At 30.6% G+C, this 15,645-nt stretch overlaps 1 protein-coding gene across 5 annotated transcripts in view; it reads left to right on the top strand.

Annotated features, from left to right (window-relative positions):
- The window catches only part of LOC126772780 (chaoptin), a 69,317-nt gene that overhangs the window by 40,260 nt on the left and 13,412 nt on the right, over positions 1–15,645 (top strand). For all 5 annotated transcript variants that reach the window (XM_050493354.1, XM_050493355.1, XM_050493356.1 and 2 more), the window contains 3 exons: positions 11,725–11,814; positions 12,775–12,979; positions 14,192–14,362. In XM_050493354.1, coding sequence (XP_050349311.1) covers positions 11,725–11,814; positions 12,775–12,979; positions 14,192–14,362 — 466 coding nt within the window. The remainder of the gene's footprint in view (positions 1–11,724; positions 11,815–12,774; positions 12,980–14,191; positions 14,363–15,645) is intronic.

Here is a 15,645-nt window from a genome sequence, read left to right as displayed (position 1 = left end):
GGTTTGGAGCTTATTCCACCACGCTGCTCCAATGCGGGTTGGTGGAATACACATGTGGCAGAATTTCAGTGAAATTAGACACATGCAGGTTTCCTCACGATGTTTTCCTTCACCGATGTTTTAAACATCTTATGAAAACTTATCAATTTCATAAATTAAAGAAGTCCAAATTAATTGTACTTTTCGCTAAAAGTAAGCGAAAGAGTCCGTAGATTAACTCAAGAACGGAAGGAAGGAAGCGAAATTCTTAAGACCGTTTTTTTTCTCAAGCTAACGCTTTGACTCAGATTTTTTAAATATGCATAAAAAAAAATCGTGGAAGGATTTGTAAATTACGCTTTTATCGTAAGCATTGACAAAGTTGCACTTCACTGTTTAGGCTATACTATTATTGGATTAATTAAAACCAAGCATTTCGTACAAACAAACAATAGCGCTTAGTATCTATACATATAATAAACCAGAAACCGTTTGTGTCCGACATTGAATAAATTTATGAAAAAACGAGTGTGGACGATAAAAAAAGAGTAACAGAACACGAAAATCGATTTTATTTATTTTTGTCTGTATGTCTATATGTACTCGCTTATCTTCGAAACTATGAAACGGATTTTATCTACAGGAAGATTAAGCTTAGCTTGGAGCAATATTTACTCTTTGTTTCATTAAAATCGGATGACAGTGAAAGAAGTTCTCATCTTTTAAATATAATTGGTTTTAAATTTTATATATTTTATATGCATATAATAAATCAGTTAAAACCTTTTGTCTGTACATTGAATAAATTTATTGAAAAATGAGTTTGGATGATAAAAAAAACAGGCAAGGAAATCGCATTTTTTTTAAGTATCGTAATTAACGTGAATTTTACGTGGACGAAGTAACAGTCAACAGCTAGTTTAACAATAAAATCGTGATTTCATTTCACCGCAATACGATATCAGAAACGTTTAATCATTACCATAGAAATCATTGATGGTACCACAATTTCCGCTCTGAATTGGATACTTCGTATTCAATGCGAAGGATTTTAATATTCGAATATCATTTTATTTATTCGTTTATATACATTTATACCAGCGCTGAGCATTTTCTATCTATCTTCTGTCGATTGTATAACGGCGAGTGCTCTAAGGAATTATTCCCCCTAATTCCTGCTTTTCCTGCACAAATCTACGCGTGCTGGCTATCGATGTTACCGCCTAACTGTGACATCATCGTGCATGAACAAATTTGGCACCTCTTTGTTTGTCGCACCTCAAAAAAATGGAATTACCAGCCCACGTGTTCTGATCCTCTTCACATACAGTTATATGAAAAAGATCCAGACACGTGGGTGGTTCCTTCAAACGAGGCGTGAAGAGGCATCTTACGGGCCGGCAAAGCAGAGTCGGCTAGTTCAGATCACTCTTCCCGACTGTACTTGCTTTCGTCGCGTTTTAACTCTACTAAATATATACTAAGCTTAGCTTAGTATCAATCTTATCGTACAGACAGATAGATGCGGAGGGAGGAGTTTGTTTTATTATATATATTATATAGTGATAGGTAACTATAGGTAATATAGTTTGGCTAATTGTTATATACATCAATTAGTTAAAGGAATTAATTCGTTGATTTGTGAGTTTCCTCCATAAAAATCAACATGTATTAGTCCGTGCCTTGCAGAAAATTATTCAACGTTGGTTTAATGACTAATTTATAAGGCTTCAGATTCCACAACCAGCGGACTAGTAGTGTAGTAATAGTTATCAATAAACACTCAAGTGTTTCTTGAGTGTTTTGGTAATCTGAGAGTGAGGAAATAGAATGCAGCTGTTCCTGTATCATAATTACTATTTTTTATAAACAGTGTCCTAAGTCAGGAAAGAACATGTCACGGAATTGCCGAGCCAAAGTACTATGTGAGCGTTAAATTTATATTCGATGTGAATGTTGATAAAATGGGCTGCGAAAATTTTAATCAATATTTATGGCCTTGTTAAGATTCAACGCCAGAAGCCACGAATATAGTATGGCAGTTGAATATATAATATATAGTAGACTGGTATCAGAAATTCAGTACTTTTTGGAAATTTCCTGAATTCGAGCTGCTACTTAAACAACTTTTCATTACCCGACCTGGGTTTTAAACAGGACCTTTGGCCATATTATCTAACCACTACACCAGCAAGATATAATGAACGTGCCTATTCATAGCAACTTGATGTTAAAGTGGAACGGAAATACGAAGAATATTAACGAAGAATTTTCACGAGCGGCCACCTGCCTGACGGCAACTACTTCGGAATGTTTTTCTTAGTTGGTTGGTTACCCAAAACAAAGCGATTGAATTGCTTATGTGCTAGACTAATACTCCTCGTTAGCAACCATTCTAAGTCGACTCTTACAAGGTGTCTTATTCTGTATTCTATTCAGATAATTACAAATTTTTCACAATGTCCCGATATTGGGCAAGCGCCTTCTGCGGATGCTTAGAGTTTATTACACCACACTGCTTAATTACATGTGGCAGAACCGACAAGTTTATATTTTGTTTAAATACCTGAATTATGAGTACACATTAAGTAATCACTTAGTGTAGATATAATTATAAAGAGTACTTTATTAAAAACGCTGCACACGAAAGCAATAGTAATAGTTAAAAAGTAAAATCAAAAAGTATAATATGATTTGTTATAATACTTTTAAAATTAAATATCAAGTTTTAAAGGCATTTATTATATGTTAAATATTATATATCTAAACATAACGTTGCCAATTTTATGAATACAACCAAAAACGGTTGAAATTTTTATGAACGATGAAACTGTGAAATGCCAAAGTTCAATAATACATTGTAAGTTATAACCTATTTCGAACAACTAGAACGAAGTGAGAACTCTCGAAAACAATGTTAATTAGAAAGACTTCTCATCCATAAGTTTAAAAGATTGTGTTTAGAGGTTTAAGTTCTTTCTTTTTATAAAATAAATATATTATGTCTTATCCGTTTCTAAATTAACAGTATTTAGAAACGAATAGAACCTTTTGGAATGGAGTGCCGTATGAAGTCGAATGAAGATTATTGAGTACCGTTAGCAAAATTGTTGATGTTTAACAACACTAGTTTAGTGTTTACACACTAAAACAATACAAATAAATAAAATTAAAAATAAAATCTAATGGTATTAAAGTTAAGAACATGACAATATTATTAAATCACAATATAATTAAATAACAAAGGCACAACAAAAATAATAATGAGCTTAGATAAACAAAGGAAAAACCGATTACTCTAATTAAAATATGAAAGAAAAAAAAATTAAATCAAATAATTATTTGACGTCATACTAATAATTAATTAAATATTATTAATTTAATTATTACTACGTATACTTTTGCAGTTGTTATTAATTTACAGCGCTTCAAAAATATTAAAAAATGTGTGCTATAAAATTTACTAATTTCTGCCTCTGAGTCTGATGGTCAAAGTTACGTGTACCCTTCTTTATTTTTACAAATTTAAAAGGCTTTAACTCGTAAAGCGACGTAGGGCTTGAATTTGATTTTTATTTAATTTATGTAACATAATACATAAACAAATCATACACCAAACGGCTCCATATAGCCATATAATTATACCTGGATATACTTTCGCTGATTGTTTTGCTGACTCTACATATAATCACTACCACTTAACGTAGTTTCAAATAATCTGTCCTAACAGCATTTGGAAAAGATAATATATTTTATTATATACTATGAAACTCGACTGACGTGACTATGTAGTGAATATTCACATAGCACTATTACATATGCCGCTCACGGTTTAAACTTCTTGAACGTTATCGATATTTGTAATGAAGAACAATGTATGTAGCTGAGTTTATAACTAATGAAATAAATAATGGTTTCCCGTTTCCTCTGAGAGGCGAAACGGCCCAAAGATTAGGACGCGCAAATCTTAACGCTGAAGTACTTATAATTCGTCTCGTCCACTGCTATGAAGGAAATCGTCCTGAAAAAACCTGCATGTGAAACTTCACTGAAATTCTGTTACCCACCAATCGGCATTGGAGCAGCGTGTGATATAGGCTTCTCTCGAAGCCCTCTTTTCCTAAAGGGAGACGAGGCATTAGCCCAGAATATCTTACATTCACAAGCTGTTACTTTACTGTTTTTCTGTTTAAACTAAGTTTTTATACGATTTTTCGATTGCTATATCATTTTTTGATTTTATTATATTTTGCTGATTTTATGATTTTATTTCTGAAATATATATATCTATTGAAATTATTTAGATCGAACGTTCAACTACTCTATTTGTCTAGTGGCTAACTTATAAAACATATCTTGATGTCCCTGTTCAACGGTCTGGCCAATAAAAAGGTATTGTGTGGTCAAGGGATTCTCAGTAGAAGCCATACATTTAGGCGATATTACATTTCCGTTCTCGGAAAATTCGTAAAGCCGTTGGGCCTACCTCCTAATCTCCCCCTTATCTAGTCTGATTGCCGTCCCATTGGATGAAATATTTATTTTTTAATAACTTTTTTTATTATGATTATATTTAATAATAGAAAATTGCGTAATATTTCCTCTTAACCTCATATTTCTCACCTCAATCAAAATAATAATAGGATACACCAAATGTACAGAAAACACATCTATAGAGAATTGTTTATTTAAAAAAAAAACATATTTCCTACTTATGCAATCAATAAAACAAAATAGAGATTGACTCAAGACAAAAACTTTTAACCTCAATAAGTAAATGTATTATTTTAATTTCAACTTTTTCACAGAAAGTTACCACGTCTAAAAATTTTTACGATGAACCGACACTGACCCTCCTAATGAGAGATAATTTTGTCCCAGTTTGAAAGGAACAAAGTATTACCTTTTATTATACCCAAAAAGCTTAAATCTTGCTTACGTATGCTTATGATTAATAAAGTTATAATTAAATTAGATTTTATGCGAAAAAGTGAATAAAATACGCTTGTTTACCGTTTACTTTTAAAAAAGATATTGGTTTGGATTCTAAAAGATGTTTCATGTTTAGTTTAGTCGAGAAATAAAAATTTAAGGACTTAAGATATTTTTTTCCACCTGTTTGTGATATAGATGTGTCGCTGTAAATATAAAAAACTGATATCATCAATTATCTGATGCTATTTCTTTATAACAATCTTCATCGTTTGCGTCAAATTATTTTAATTTAGAATCATACTTATATATTGAAACGTTACATATAAGAAGAAAGTTGAACTCAAAATTGACCATAAAATTTTACTCTTAACGCATCATATATATGATTGAACTTCAGAAATACTATTTAATTATTTTATACATATTAAATATTTAAGGCTTCAGTGTAAATAATTGTCATTAGTTATTATCGTTTATTTATTTTTATTTATACGTAAATCAGTATCAATATTAACAGCTTTTAAATATTTATTCTAGAACCGATGTAATTTTGTTGTATAAAAATACGTCGTCAATACGATCGTTTCGTCATAGATTCTGAAGTCTAAGTCCAAAAAGCAATTTTCTCTGAATTTCTGTTTGTGTTTCAAGAGGAAGTCTAGTGGAATATCGGCTGCTACTCCTACAAATTGAAACCGATTTTTTGAAAATCAATCATTGAAAGTTACCAAACATTGAAGGTATAAACGTTTGGTCACAGTTTTCACTAAAATCAGTATTTGTAGTAAATTTAAAACACGTAGTCGATTTAAAGTGAGTCAAACGAGGTTTTATATTTAATGGTTAGCTTATTACATCAGTGGCTACATACAGATAAAATGATGTTACTTTAATCTATGCTAATGTTGAGGGTATGTATTACATACATAATGTAATGAGGAGGGTAGGGTTGAGAATATAAGCCAGTATAATTTCGTACAGGACATGAACTTGGACCATTTTTTGGCAGCGTACTCATTTTCTTTTGATAATATTATGCATTACCAAAAGAGTCTATGGATATATAAATATATAAACATCTCAAATAATTATTTCCCCTCTCTTAAAAATTAAATTATAGAAAACATTAACACATTTAAAAATTCATTCGAATTGTTATTCCGGCTCTGTTTGTTTTATAAATTATAATTTTAGTGACGTGTTTTTTCATGAGGGTTTTTAAAAAGTTTCTCTTTTCCTATTCGCAAACATAATCGAGTTCTTTGTAAATTTTATTAAAGTCAGTCCAGACGGCCGTTCGAGCGTGATTATTTGCCCCAAATTTTATTTTTCTCGTAAATTCTTTATTTTATATAATATTACAATGTCCTTTTATGTGTAGGCTACCTCTGTGTCTAATTTTATTACCATCGGCTTATTGGTTTAGTCTTGATAAGATATAAAGCACACGTAGTTTCTATCGCAATTAAAATATTAATATGGGTTTTTAATAAAAATGTTGTAATACATTTACGCTTAAAATCTGTTTTTGTATAATAACGCGTCTCAAGGAATACCAGGGATATTCAAAACCTTCATCTCCATATCGAAAGAACACATAGATTTAACCCTGTACAGTATTCATGCATAAGTATGTCTATATACAACGGTCAGAAGTTTTGTTATCATCTTTATTTCAATGTCTTTAGAGTTGACTTTTTTATTTATTTATATAAGAACCGGAGCACACAATAATTGGCTCTGTAAGAAGTACAAAACATTCCTGCATACGATGAGCTACCATGACACCTATGTTTATGTTACACTGGTTTAATTTATCTCTGAAGCAGGAACACACTAGTACCCTGCAAGTCGTACTACATGAACTATCGTATCAACAAGACACATAGTAACAAGAAAAATCATAGTTCCCTTTTTACTCCTTAGATGTGAAACTATTTCCATACTAATATTATGAAGAGGATTTATTTGTTATCGTTCGAAGTTTGTTCTTTCGTCACACGAATACTACTAATCTAATTGACACCAAAGTCTGGAAGATGTTTGTTCTCTATGCGTTTCTAAACTATTTTTCCGATAGTGGTGAAAATTTTACTGGTGGTAGGGCTTTGTGCAAGCTCGTCTGGGTAGGTACCACCCACTCATCAGATATTCTACCGCAAAACAGCAGTAATTGTATTGTTGTGTTCCGGTTTGAAGGGTGAGTGAACCAGTGTAATTACAGGCACAAGGGACATAAAATCTTAGTTCCCAAGGTTGGTGGCGCATTGGATATGTAAGCGATGGTTGACATTTCTTACAATGCTAATGTCTAAGAGCGTTGGTGACCACTTACCATCAGGTGGCCCATATGCTCGTCCGCCTTCCTATACTATAAAAAAAAAAAAAAAAACATCTTAGTTCCCAAGGTTGGTGGCACATTGACGATGTATGGGATTGTTAATATTTCTTAAAGTCTCAATGTTTTTGGAGGTGACTACTTACCATCAGGTGGTTTATTTGCCAGTCTGTTAACCCATATGAAATAAAAATAAAATGAAAATGTAAGCGATAGTTAACATTTCTTACAATGCCAATGTCAACGGGCGTTCGTGACCACTTACCATTAGGTGGCCATATATGCTCATCCGCCTATCTATACTATAAATAAATCCGATTGTGATGAAACTGATGAAACACTCTGCGTACGCCAGCGAAAGATCTGGCAAAAATAAAATTTTTTCGTTGTATGTTTGTCCTTTAATGATTTATTTTCAATGTCCTTTGTTTCATAACGTATGTCGCTTTATATGTAACTCCTATTTATAGGGTAGCTAGTCATAATATATTCTATAGTTCAGAGCTGTCATAGTATTTGTGAATAAAAGGCATTCACATTTGGTATCACACCCTTACACTTACACCACCCTTTTGTAACCGAAGATGATGTTAAGAATGGCTATATATGAAACGTTTTCCTTATATAACTAAATAAACTTTAAACCACTTACCAAACCATTGAGCTAATCCCTTGGTGCCGGTTACAATATAATTTTATTATAAAAATCAAATACAAGGATTTTTTCTGCTTAATAATATTAATTATATTCTGTTCAAGTCATATTTTTTATAAAATAATATTTTAATTTCATTTATTAAATTTGAATAATTTTAAGTCGCTAAACAAACTTCCATTTCCTCTGCCCTATGGCTGGATGAGATCGATATTTACCGATAAGGCCGATCGTCCGTCTATTGTTTTATTTGTCTGTGCTGCTTTGTCATGGTGTTCAATGAAGTATATTAAAATGAATATTAATACGAACAAAATAACTTTCAACACCTAATTATATAAAGGTTTTATGGAGATATCGCGAAGAATTTCTCTATTCATAGTTGTGCGCTTTCTCCAAAATTCTTGGCAATGTTTGAGTTTGCAATTTTTGTAATTCTTCGGAAAGATACAAACAATTATATAGCAATGCATATTTTTTTTGTTGTCGATTACAAATTATACAGAAACTTTTATCACGAACACGTGTTGATAACACAAAAGTTTACAATATTCGAAATACTTAACCATATAAAAAGCATTACCACAGATATTATATAAACTTCACTCTCTAATCAAGATACGGCATTCCATCAACATATCACCGATCGTGCTCAGAATAATTCATACCTATGCTACTTGAAACATAAAAACGACCTTAAAGCTTCGTGTTACAGTTTAAATTGGCTTAAATGAGATACACAATCGTAAACATTGTTGTTTGTAGAAATTCGGACCGCAATTGCAATGTTCTTATTCCCTGCGGATTGATTGAAAATAGCATATGGGAATTGATACATAATTAAATTGAACTATATTAATTAAAATATTTGTATAACAATATTTAATATAGCTTCGTAGATAAAATAAAAAATAATGGGTCGTTTTTATGGCGATTTCGTTATATTATTCACGTTAATATTCATCAAATATCATTTATACGACCCTGTATGAAATAACTTTATAAGAGAATAAAGTTTATTTGTCGTTTTTTTCAACCACATTTATAACGGGTAATACCCTGATTAATAGGACGGCATTTATGGTGACCTTCTTTCAAACGACTTCGTAAAATTGCTATTTACTTTATATCAGGCGCATATCAAATATCAATTTCAACATTTCAACATCAGTTTTAATGGTATACTTACGTTTTAAATAAACTAAGAAATATTAAAATTAAATTTCTTATTTATTTTATAATTATTAACATTAGGTATTTTTTCATAAATTTTAGTCAAAAAACATTTAAAAAAACAAATTAGAGGAACTAAAATAAAATATTTACCCGTTCGAGGATAGACATAACATAGAACTATTACAAAGTAATTATCGTAAGTCGATTATTATGGCACTTATTATGTATTCCGTGCTAATACTAATAACAGGAATTTCGTTCGAACAACTATCCGCAGCGTATGATTTGCTAGCAGTTCTAAAGTCAAGGCTTTATGCTTAATTGGACATGAATATGGTAATATTTGTGGCTTCATATGAGTAGGTACAGTAAACAGTAACAGCCTGTTAATGTCCTGCTGCTGAGCTAAGGCCTCCTCTCCTTTTTGAGGAGAAGGTTTAGAGCTTATTCCACCACGCTGCTCCAATGCGGATTGGTAGAATACACATGTGACAGAATTTCAATGAAATTAGACATATGCAGGTTTCCTCACGATGTTTTCTTCACCGTCAAGCACGACATGAATTATAAACACAAATTAAGCACATGAAAATTCAAAGGTACTTGCCCGGGTTTGAACCCACGATTATCGGTTAAAATTCACGCTTTCTAACTACAAGGCCATCTCGGCTTTTGTTTAAGAAAAGTATATAATTAAAAAAAAAATATAGTAAATACTCTTTCCTGTATAATACATTAATATTGAGTTACAAAACAAAACATATTCAAAATATCAGGTTTTGATCTACTTACAAACACAAAAATATTAAACATAACATATTCTATTATGAAACAGCAATACTTAGTAGTTGTATTCCGGTTTGAAGGATGAGTGAGTCAGTGTAAATATAAGGGACATTACATCTTAATTCCTAAGCGGTGGCATTTAGTGCTATATTTCTTACAGTGCCGATGTCTATGGGTGGTGAGCATTTACCACCAGAGGCATTTGCTCGTCCGCATATCTATTTTATAAAAAAAAAACCATAATATTCAAATAACGGTTAATACCATTTTTACAGCCTCCTTTAACGTATAACAATAACATTGGCTTAAAAAAACATCGTCTAACTTTTGCTTTGGCATTTTCTTTATCCTTTGAGATAACGAAAACACAAAAAACCCCACAAACATTTTACATGACAATAACGTTATCTTAACATAAATAAATATTCTCATAAATTTTATCAATAGCTATCCTATTCTTATTTTGATTTTAAATTTCTATTCGTTTTCCATAAATTCGTTTTAAATAATGGAATCTGAATTGAGTGACAATATATCGCAGTTCATTTTTTAATTTTACAATGTACCGTCTACTGAATTCGTTACAAGCTAATGACGCCTACATAAAATATCCAGGTACAGAATTATAAATAGCACCTTTTGCTCATGAAAATTTAATCTATGAACTTACTCAAATATATTGATGTAACAAATCAATTATATTTTATCTTGAAATTTATAGAACGAACAAACTTTTGTACTCAAACTAGACTTAAGATTAAATTCAGTAGGCACTTATCTTTTACGCCTTCAATTCAACTTTATAAATATTCATTAACGATTGAACTGCGAAGTCCTCTTTTGTACAATACTTCATCTCGTTTATTGTTTTATAGAATTGATTTTAGTGAATTTAGAATTTTAAAAAATCATCACACTCCTATGTTGATTATCCTCTTGAATATTGCGGCCACGGCGGCCGTTATCAACAGAGATTTAGCATCTGCGCAGAAGATATCATAGTGTTCAAGTGTGAGTGCAAACAAGGTGCAATCTGTATTCCCTCACTCTCATAATCCGATGGACCAACAATCGGACCTAACACAAAATAGTTCAGGGACAGGATCTTTACGTACTAATCCAAGCAGTTTGGTCTACTATTTAGAATTTCCTATATTAATATTTTTACAGCCAAACTTATTTAGCTTTTGTATTGGCCCATCTCAGGGTTTGACTCCGATATAAATAAAATATATAAACGAAAGTACAATATTTTGTTCTCTAGACACCGTTAGTAGGTTTCGTGTAAGTCCACAAAATTGCAGTAGTTTGTATTGCAGTAATCCCGTCGGAAGAGTTTTTGAATCGGTGTAACTAGCATATAATGAAGTAATTACTGCGTACATTATTACCCATTATTACATATTTATACATAATAATTTACACTTCCATCAGTACTAATTTATTTATTTAAGTTTATTGACCCCAACAAATTATATAAATAAAAAGCGGACCAAATGCCATTTAGGCAAACAGTTGAAGTGATTATTTACAATGAAGTGGCCCATTTACTAGTAAATAAATAAATCAAAATGAAAATTCAGAGGTGTTTTCCCGGGGTTGGAGCAAGAATCTCCGATTAAAATTCATGTGTTCTAGCCAATAGAACATATCGGATCTTATGCTAAAATAAAAATATATTTTGTTATTAACGTTAGGTACTATAATATCGCAGACACTTATCATATAAGCAATGTGATATTGAGAGACAAATACAAATATATTATGTATATTTCTCAAAACATATTCAAATTTTATCGTGTTTTAGTATCATTCTACAAAGAACCTTTTTTTGAATTTATATCCTTTGTTTCAGAGTTTGATGGCGATAATCAAGTTTGGATATACCCTAATTGTGGTTACATTTATTTTAATGATATGGGCGTCCTTAGCGAGGGCCTTAGAAGTAAGTACCTTCTTGAATTATTACCCTAATATTACCATATTATTTCTAATGTTATTAACAAATTCATAGACGTATATTTTTATTAAAATAATGGTATTATACCTATCAAAACTATTTTATGTATTTTTAGATCTAATCTATTTCTTAGAACTATCCCAAATACAAGATTAACAAAGGCGTTTTTTTTTCAAATTTTTCGCAGAACATTTATTTTATAATTAATTCAAGTAAAGATTGCTTATAAATGAAAACCATGCACAAATGATTGCCGTATGAAATTGTTTCAAAAAATATAATATTCCACAAAATGAGATCGACTTTTTTACGATATATTTAGAGCCATTGGTTCGTTAAATTCATTTAATAAAAATACCTACTTAATTTTACAGGGTATTAACGTTAAAAGTGCACAAAATTAAATGTATGTAGCAATAAAGTTTTAAAATATGAATTGTTTATTTTAAGCTGCCTTTAAGTTTTTAAATATTTTTTTAATAAAAATATGGGCACGATTAGAATATTATTAATATTTATATAATTCCTTTTTGATTTATAAACAATTGCTCCTTAATCTTCGATCCACGTGATAAAATAAAAACTCCTTTCTGGAGATTTTAAAAAAAATTAAAAACGTAAAGTTTTGCTCTTCGTATATCAAAATTAAATAGAGTTGTCAATAATATACCATAATAAGACCATAAGTAAACGATACGACAATAAGAAAGTAATTTTATTTTATAATTGCTGTAAAGCATAATAAAAAAAAACATAATAAAAAAACTGTGTACTGACAAGTCAAAGGTCAACATAGAAATTACATGTTTTGTAGGTTTTTATAATTCGAATTTAATTTTATGGTTTGAATTTTAAGCAACGTTGAATTGAAATAAAACAGATCGTCGATTTTAGTTTCGTAAAACTTAATACCACTACAAAAATAATCTTGGTTTTCTGTTACAGTTACACGTAGACACCGGCCATCCACCGTGTCTGTTTCAAGCTCTATGCACGTGTTCAAAGCCGGCTGGTGACCTTGGAATAGTGACCTGCAAACATGTCCCTATCCTCAGGGTACCAGCTGCAGTCAACAGCTCGAAAGTATTCACTCTGCAGCTCACTGGGAACAAGATTAGAGACCTTGAACCGCATTTCTTTCAAGCAACGGGTGAGAAGATCGTCAATCTTATAAAAATATAAAATAAATCAGTAAATTGATAAAATATTTACAGCTACAAATTTCATCAAAAATATTGTATCATCCCAAATATCAAAATGAAATAAAAAAATAAAAAATAAAAATGTTATGGCTACAGATATTAAGATTGAATTCACAATATCAACTAGTAAGTAGGAGCTAACTCTTCTTGGAAGAGAAAATCTCTTGGGCATCAGGTGCTTTATGTAGAAAATAGCTAAACGAGAATAACTAGCGGACTGCGGTGGACGTTCTGAATAATAAAAGAGGGGACTCCGTGACCCATTACGAAGATTGTTCAGCTCCACCTTTAAAAGAGATCCTACTATTGAACTTAGTAGTTCAATACAGTTTCAATTAATAATAGTAGTACAATAGTTTGTACTATATATAAATAAAATACTTCTACAATGTTGTGTTAATGCTTTCATAGTTACCATTTTGATCATTATAATATTGCAAATTATCATGCATTTTTTTCCAATTAACTAAGAGAATTGCCGCTAGTTGACTTAAAAGGCCTCATAGCAACTGTTATAATCATTATTATTTAACCTTATCTAAAAATAGTATATATCTTTAGTAATGAATAACCGTATTTAGCACTAAAAGGGCCCAAATTAAATTAACAAAATTACGTCACGCAATTTTGCACCATAAAATCCGAATGCGGAAATGCAAACTTTATTGAACTATTTCATTTAAAATTGTTTTTAAAATATACTGTAATATTCTACGAAATAGTACACTCCCAAAGTTAGGGTACTGAGATTGCCATTCGCCAACGAGTTTACCTGAACTTGTTTACACAGTTAATTAAGAGATCGGGTCGACAAATATATACACGTATACGCTCAAATTTACATCGTTTTAAGTAAATAACTTTTAAATATTTATATACTAAATAAACTTCAATCGGTAATCTATTTTATATAATAATCTTATGGTAAACAGAAAAATGTAGGTAATATTCATAAAAGCTACATTTCATCCCATTGATAAATATCTTAGACGCTTATATTTCTATCTCATTTTGGAAATAATAAAAAGTTGAACCTTATTGAAAATTGGGTAACAGAATTACGAAAAATATGATACAAAATATAGGATAGATGTTTCTTCATGAAATATATTTCACTAGGAATATTGTATCACAGATTTGTATAACCTTATAAATTTCAGGTATGTACAGGCTCGCTATAAACCAGAACCCACTAGAGAGCATCCAAGATGAGGCATTTTATGGACTAGACAATACTCTCTGGGAATTGGAGCTGAAACAAGACAGGTTAACTTCAGTTCCGAGCCGAGCGTTAAGGTACCTACAGAAGTTGCGCCTACTAGATTTAACAGGTGAGTTTTTTGTTTTTAAATTTCTCTTTTTCAATCTCTATTAAAATACCAATTTTCGATTGGAATTTATTAAAATTAATGAATTTTTTTTATGAGAACATTTTAGCTGGATAATATGTAATATTTACATATAGCCATGGCAAGAAGCAATTCTAGAAATGTATAAGTATCTAGATCGGCAGCTAAGGGGTTAACTCACAAAGGCTGGAAGGAATTTAATAAGGAAATATTAAATCATGCGACGATAGCCTCTCCAATAGATCTAAATTAACAAGAAACTTACTAGAACAAGGCCTATATAATATATATACATACATATGTATATGTGTGTCATATTAAAAAAACTTCTTAATTTTTTTTCATTCTTAAACGTAAATAAACTGATTACCACGAGTATGTTTTGAATACTTTATTTTTATTACTTTCTTAATAATTGTAATAAAAAAAAATCAAAATTTTTCGCATTTTCTTCGTTTGCTTCGTAACTTGTACCAAAAAATTTGTTTATTCTAACTTGTGACAACGTCAATAATTCAGTCAACGAATTGACATTCGAGCCTTTTTCATTAGAGATAAGCTTTTCCGTTGATGTTTCTTGAGTTGAGTTAATTTTCTCTAAAGATGTTTGCATCCATTAATTGCTTGTCTGCTTGCGTTGTAAATTGCTCTTTAACTTGTCCCTACATTATGATGTTCATTTCAAAGTGCCATTTAACTTGTGAAGTAATTCAACAACGTACAATTTCGCAAATTCTATTGTCGTGGCAATAATAGTATGTTATCAAAAGTAACAATTTATTAAATACTCTAAAAGTTAAAACGGTATTAGAAAAAACTATTTATATTTTAGAACACCAACAATCGAGATTGTTTTTTAAAAATAATAAATAAACACATATTTAATCTAAAGGCATAATTTGCTTCGTGAAGTATTCTCGGCAGTAATACTACATCGGTTTATAACGTTTTCAACGCCTCATTACAGTTTTTTCCTCGAGGAAAAAGCTTTTATTATTCAAGCTACATTATTAACTAAGCCAACAACCTAATAAATAAAATATTATCATCATTCATTTTCCCTCAAGAGCTGTGTGTGCGATATTTTTCATACTTAATTACTTAAGGTCTTTTTTTAACAAATTCTGCTGACGCTGATTTGACATATTATGTATTTATAAAGTAAAGCATTGTGTTTTGTCTCAAATTAATGTTGTCGTTATTATTATATTTTTAAACTTTTTTATTAATTTTATTGAAAAGCAATTTTCATCGTACAAACTTAA

The sequence above is a fragment of the Nymphalis io genome, chromosome 13, assembly GCF_905147045.1.
Source record: "Nymphalis io chromosome 13, ilAglIoxx1.1, whole genome shotgun sequence".
Lineage (NCBI taxonomy): Eukaryota > Metazoa > Arthropoda > Insecta > Lepidoptera > Nymphalidae > Nymphalis > Nymphalis io.
Note: the sequence above shows the minus strand (reverse complement) of the source record. Positions and strands in the feature narration are given on the sequence as shown.